Here is a 6,960-nt window from a genome sequence, read left to right as displayed (position 1 = left end):
TACTGAACCAGTAAGGAAAAAGACTGAAGAAAGGATGGAAAAGGATTGAAGAATTATATATAAGTAGCAGATGTCTAGATCTCCTGCTAAATTCCAGGAACGAGAAAAGGAGATTGCACAGGAAGAAAAAGACAGATCCAGTCTATATTTCTATTAATCTAATGTACATGAACATTAAATAGAATTCAGTAAAACTATCCTGTGTTTACATTTTCACCATTAATATCTCTTTCTTTGGCCAATGCTGTTCCCTTTTTGTTTTGGTCCCCCCCCCCCCTCCAAGTTTGATCATCTTTAAACCAAGGGTTCCACTTTTCTTGGGACTCCTGGTGTTTCTTTCAGCCTTGCCAGATCATTGGAGGGTTTAACAAATGGGAAATATTAATGAGGAGCATCCTGACATTATGGTCAAGAACAAAAAACACTTCTCAGAGACAATATCTATAACTCTCCAAAGAGAAAATGGCCAGTCATTTGTGACCTGATGGATTTGATAACTGTATTCCAATTTAATTGTTAGATCTTGGTTGGTTAGTGTTTCAATTCGCAGAGCTCTTTCATGCCCATCTCAGCTTTGTTTTCATGAAAATATTGCCACTGAAAGTTGGTCATTTTTCTGCCAAATTTCGGCACTATGAATTTTCATCCATTTGCTGGAAGTTTGTAGAGGCAGGGAAGTTGATCTTAAGTTAGTATTCTCTTTCTTTCTGGAAAATTCATACCAAGATAAGAAAGCCTCTTTTATCAAAAGTCAGAATGGGTCAGCTGATGTCTTCTGTCCTTTCTAGAAATATTCTGGTTAGGCTTGTTTTTTGAATATAATGGATTCCACACTTTGTTTCTCTTTGACCTGTATATCCTTATTATGCCACAAGTGGTAAATCCATCAGTGAGACAGAATGACATAATCATCAATAGTATTCTACCTTTCTGTTGCTCCTGTCTTATTCAACCAAGGATCCTGACGTTCAGATATTTGTACAAACTAGCAACCTTTTGCATGGAACCAACCCAGACTTCAAAACCAGTTGCCTTTTGACCAGCTTTTAATCAATATTGGTCAAACAAAATTAAGAAGCACTGTGTAATCAGCACCATAGGAAAACTACTTCAGCTTTTACCCAGGTAGAAACTAGCTGTTGTACAAGGAGCCAATACAGAGATAGATAAATATAAAGCTAGACAGATAAACACAATGTTGAATTGTAAAGATCAGTTTTTCCATTCACAGGGCTACTTTCTTGCCACAGTTACACTCTATAATTGCATCCACAGATCTGCAATAGAATTGCATTAGCTACATTTATTCTATTTTTAAAACTGTTTAAAAAAAAAACTCAAGGAGACTAATAATAAGTTGCAGTAATTTAATGACATTCAATTATCCAGAACAGTGGAACACACTCAGTACTGACTGATAGCTAATAAAATGGTCACATTTGTATTAAAACAGTAGTCAAAACAATTCAATTTCCACCTCCTTCATTTACTAAGCATAATTGATTTAAAGCTTTTATTATTAGGTTTTGTTGATTCTCTCTTTTTTATGAAATCAAAATAATGGAACAGTACCCTACAGATATTGAAAATATCCTAATAACTTTGGGAGTTATGCATACTTAGATTTGCTGGTTGGATTTGATTTAGATGAAAACTCATTTTTGCCATCCTGGTCATTGAAATCCCAACATCTGCATAAATATGATGTAAACACCTATGAAGCATCAACCATTTGAACTGTGATGGAAAAATAATAAAATAAAGCTGGAAACTCTCCCCCCCCCCTCCCCCTTGCCTCTCCTGCAATCTCTTTTGTCCACTTCCTCCTGCCATTCTTTGCTCATGCAAAATAGGATCCGCACCAAGCTATTGCATTACCCAAAAGTGACCATGTTCCACTGCCAAAAATAGCCTCTTAACACTATCCTACTGAAACAATGGGAGGGCCATCACCTGTCTGCTTAAGGGTTTGCTGTAGTTCTTATCTCACAATAGAAAAACCATTTATCCCCCATTTAACACCTATCCAAACTTATCCTTGAATCAGGTCCCTCAGATTTCCTGCCTCTCAACCTCAAAAGTGTATAAATTCTATGCTTTTCTATTGTTCAGGGTCCCTCCTTCTTGAAAGCAGGCACCCAGTGATCATTGGCACCCAATGATCGACATGGTTCTTTTCAACATTGTGCTTCTGTCTTTAGCAAAAATTTCACAACAGAACATTCATTTTATCCAGAGACATTATCTATCTCCAAAAAAGCACTTTGCAGTGGGCATTTTGTACACTCCAATTATTATTATTTTTAATTATTATTATATGTTTCAGTTGCTAACATGTTTTACCTAATATGGAGTGTATAGCCAAAGTTTTTGTTTTGCAAATCATTATTATTAGAGTCTTTGACTGTAAAACATCAGTGAAGGTCTTGCTTCTTATGATGGACATTCCCTACCCCCACCCCCACCCCCTTTTTGTTGTTGTTGTTGACTTATTTGGAGATCCACTGGGGAATTAAAGTCCTCGGCAGAAGTGTGGATAAGAGACATCTCATCAACACGAAAAGCCGTCTACCATTTGAATTTTATACCTTTGTGACACTTTGCAATTTGAACCCCTTGCTGATCTGCTTTTAGTGATATACCGCAAAGCAGGAAGCTCCTGGTGGAGTGGTCCCAGTTAATTAGTTAGGTGTTATTGAATTGAACCCAACCACTGGCAACTGTAGGGCAAATGCAAGCCATCCCAACCACTCCCCTGGGAATAATCCACAACACTACTTAGGACATTCCAAAGAACCTCTTAATCCCGTCTATCCATCTTATCTATTTCCTCCCCCTTCTACTCCCTCCAATCTTGCCAAGTATAATCTCCCCCGCCCCCCCCCCCAGTCCATCATCTGCTCACATCCCATGCCCAAACTATATGTGTTTCTGCTTGCTGTTCATCACTTCAGGAGTACAGTCGGCCTTTATTTAGTCCAGGACCAACTGATCGATTGGTTGATCAGATCATTCTGCAATCTTTGGTACCTTTAATAACAAGCACCAATCATTAAAATAAATTCCATGTCAACTTTATCTTTACCTTCCTTGATGGACATTATGGATGATAAAAAAAGGTGCATAAAGCAGTGAGGAAAAAACTAGAAGGGTTGTATGTGGACACTTTCAATGTCTGTACATCCTGGGAATGAGGCAGGATGATTATCCAGTAGGAAATTCATTAGAAAGCCTCTTCAAGAGCACTGTGCAAGTTGGTTTGACCACTCTATTGATCAGAGTACAAACTTGCTTGAAAATAGTGCAGTAGTGATCTATTTAGGCTTCTTTTAAAATGTAAAAGGTTATTCCAACCGCTGTCATCTTCCAAGAGGATTTTGGATTAAAAGCCATAAGTGGTCCTGGTAAGAAGGCCACTAAGCTGTTAAAAGACAGTTACATGATATTGATTTGGTGTAATACATCATTATACGCATTGTATATATTTAAGTAGTAAACACAAATAAAGATTGCATTAAAGAGACCATTTAATAGCTGATTATTTATAGCAGTCTGTTAAACATGAAAATTGCCTATACATAGCTACTAGTCATGTTGTCAGAAACCCTGTGCAAACATTACCCATGAAAACACACTAATTTTTATGTACCCTTCAAAGTGCACCACAATGAACTAAATTGAAATGGGTCCAGTGCAAGTTCATCTCTTTGACTGTTGCCCAAGCAAACCTTGTAAAGCCTTGTAAAATCTTGCTAGTCTTTGAATCTCAGAGTGAATAAGGCCATTTTGATCACATTTAGAAGGTATAGGTGAATGTCATGAACTTTGCAAATCTGTTAATACCACCCTAACAAACTTAAAGAAGGATGGTCAGATAAAAACTCACAGAGGATTAACCGACTTGCATTGCAAGTAATGTCATTCCACTTGCCATCCGAGTACAACTCTATGCAATCCTCATGTTCTCCATTAGGTTCTCCTGCTGCCCACCTTGAGTATTCTACTGTGTCCCCATCAAGATGCTTAAAAGTGCCTTCAGTCTCCTGGTCAGTCATTCCAAGAAAGGCATGTCGTCCTAGTTTTGAAGCCAGTTTTGCTGCAGCGTTGTTTTCCTCTGTGTTTCTTGGAGAAGCGAGTTGTCCTCCAAAGTTGTAACAGATGGCTTTTGCAATTTCAAAATGGGCTTCAGCTCCATTAGATGCAAATATTTTGGTTCCTATTCTGGTGAAGCTTGGGAAGGCACGACTTCGAATGGCTGAGAGACAAAAGAACCAAAATTAATTCTTTCCCACCTGTTTTCATCATGATAACTCAACTTCACGTTCCCATCCTGATCTTTACATCAAATTAATTGAATGAACATCAGAGGTATCAGAAGTATCAGAGGAAAGTATTTATGAAAGTCTTTGCAAGTGTTCCTGAAGAGACTGTTCTCTGTCTTACCTTTCTGATTCTCCTTTAGAGCCTCCAGCTCTGCTTGTAAATCCTGAATCTGAGTTTTAAGAACTTCAGGTTCTAAAGGATATGACATGAGAGAATTATTCTTAGGTTCTGTCAGAAATAAAATAGAATTTAAGACAACGTCTGAAAGGCTAGTTTCTTGGTTGGTGCCTAGTGTTAAATGTGACACAGTCTTATTTACTTTACACACAAGGTAAATACTACTTTGCACAGTATCAATAGTTTGTTGCCCCTTAAGGCACTGCATTCAGTCCCCAGAGCTAATTACCAATGATATAACATAAGGGTGTTGGAAATTATTAAATACAGGAAATGAACATTTCAACTGTATTTGATTAATTTTAACTACATTTAAAATTCTCAGTAGCAACACCTGCCCCAAGCCTGTTAGCCTTCATGAGGCACTGAAGACCTGGCTGTTTCACCAGGAATTTGGGTCAAGTGGTTCGATGCTGGTTTTGATTGCTTCCCCCCCCCCCTTCTTCTTCTGTTAGTAGAGTTATTGTTATCCTTGGGCACCTGGAGTTATTAAGGCAACCAAGAAAACTAACAGGAAAATCTATTGAGTTCCTGAATATTGATGGACTGGAGGTCAGAACAGGGATTTCATTTCAGATTCTTCTTGGATCATCTATTACTGAACAATGAGAGTTTTGTTTCACTTTCACCAGCCTAAAAGTGCTTGTAAAATCATGTGAAAGTATTATATGTGACAACTGGTGCTCTCCACGGAAGGTTGATACAGTTGTACAATTACAATAACCTGAAATGCTGTGGGAGAACAGCTGCTAGTCTAGGAGAACCACAAATCAGAGGGAATCTAGTGACACCATTTCAGACGAACAAATACCATTAAAAGGCACAAGCTTTCATGAGCTCATAAAGGCTTATGCCTTTAATAAAATGTGTTAGTCTGAAAAGGTGCTACCAGGCTCTTTCTGAGGAGTCTGAAAATATCAGAAAACCTGACATTCTGTTATGTACTGCTCCATAAACTTACACCCCATATGCCATTTGTACCCTAGACTGCTTCCTTGTTATTTATTTATTTACCTAAGGCTGGACATCTCACAGCAACAACAATGAAAACATATATGAAACAATAAAGAACCAACATCCAAAAAAAAAAAAAACCCAGAACACCAGGCACCCTAAAGCAACACTCTCCAATAACAAGAACCATCACTGGGCTCCAGCCTCACCCAATCCCAATGGGTGCGAAGGACTTTGGGGAGAGGAGACAGCTTTTTAAGGCCTTAACAGAGTACTGTAATGATCCATCCATCCATCCATCCATCCATCCATCCAAACATCCATCCATCCAAGTCAACTGATCCACGAAAAGTTTATTTGATGAATCTACCCATGCAAAAGACAAACAGAGGGCATAGACAAACTTTAAGCAAACAAAAGGATGGATAATAAGAACAGCCATCGTGTTTTCTTTCAATAAAGATGTATTTACTCCCAGATTACAACTTTGAATGCTTTTCCCCTTACAAAAAAGAAAAAAATCAGCTTATATTCCTTCCAATATTTTACATAAAAACCAAAAGAATTCAGTAAAATCTCTGCTCCTTGCTATCTCTTACCTTTACTTGCACTATCACCTTGTTGCCCTTTTACCCCTTGATCTCCTTTTGAACCAGGAGGTCCAGCTTTTCCCGGAGGCCCCTGTATTCCTCGTAAGCCTGCCAATTCAATAAACAAATGAACAAACGTGAAGAAACTGATTGCAACCGTTAATATGCGCAACAAGATCAGAAACCATGAAAGAACTGCTCTAAGAATATTCTGCAGGAACCTCGGAATCTTCACTGATCTTCAGACATAAACCATCCATTTTCTATGGAGGAAAATAAATGAAAACTCTCCATTTTCTCTGGTGGAAACACCAGTGTTTTTACTAGTCTTTACTTCTGCTTGCATTGTGTATAATGTATTACTGAACAATGGCTCTTGCCCTAATGTTTATACTCAGCATAGATCTAAGAATATTTAAGGGACTGTTTATGTTGTACCTTGGTCTCCTTTTGCCCCTGGAGGACCTTCCTTCCCATCTCTTCCTGGTAAGCCATTACTTCCTGGGGTTCCTGGCAGTCCATTGATGCCAGGAACAACAGTGCAGATGTTGACTTTCTCTTCACATCTGCATGGCTCAGGATCTGATGATTTCACCAATGACACTCCCAGCACCAGGGTATAAAAAGCATGAAGCTGCATATCTCAAGAATGAGAGCTAAAGAGGGGGAAAATAGAAGCATGCATGCATCAGATTAGAATATAGATCCATTTTATCTATCTGTCTGTCTATCTATCTATCTATCTATCTATCTATCTATCTATCTATCTATCTATCTATCTATCTATCTTAAGTGAATCACCAGAGTAGATAATGGTAGCCAGGAAATATCAATCTAGGCAATCCAGAAAGAGAAAACTATGCAAAATCATGTCAAATAGAATTTCTACCTAAAATGCTTAAATGTTAACATTGTT

At 38.1% G+C, this 6,960-nt stretch overlaps 1 protein-coding gene across 1 annotated transcript; it reads right to left on the bottom strand.

Moving 5' to 3' along the window:
* Window positions 1-3,836: 3,836 nt before the first annotated feature.
* Window positions 3,837-6,684, bottom strand: LOC103057714 (mannose-binding protein C-like). The gene is made up of 4 exons (XM_088154439.1): window positions 6,483-6,684; window positions 6,054-6,152; window positions 4,444-4,515; window positions 3,837-4,255 (listed from the first exon to the last, which is right to left on the bottom strand). Exons 1-4 carry the CDS (start codon window positions 6,682-6,684, stop codon window positions 3,837-3,839), a joined length of 792 nt encoding a protein of 263 aa, XP_088010565.1.
* Between the last annotated feature and the right edge of the window lie 276 nt (window positions 6,685-6,960).

This window comes from Python bivittatus, unplaced genomic scaffold, assembly GCF_059951505.1.
Source record: "Python bivittatus isolate LINGU-HERP-01145 unplaced genomic scaffold, Pbiv_v1 ctg000050_np1212, whole genome shotgun sequence".
Taxonomy (NCBI): Eukaryota; Metazoa; Chordata; class Lepidosauria; order Squamata; family Pythonidae; genus Python; species Python bivittatus.
This window is presented reverse-complemented; position numbering and strand designations above follow the sequence as displayed.

Excerpts from the sequence above, each read along its gene's own strand:
- LOC103057714 (XM_088154439.1), bottom strand. The coding sequence starts at position 6,684 with ATGCAGCTTCATGCTTTTTATACCCTGGTGCTGGGAGTGTCATTGGTG. Across the intron at positions 6,153-6,482 it reads AGGGGCAAAAGGAGACCAAG|GCTTACGAGGAATACAGGGG; the intron begins GTACAACATAAA and ends TTGAATTGGCAG. Across the intron at positions 4,256-4,443 it reads TCTAAAGGAGAATCAGAAAG|CCATTCGAAGTCGTGCCTTC; the intron begins GTAAGACAGAGA and ends TTTGTCTCTCAG.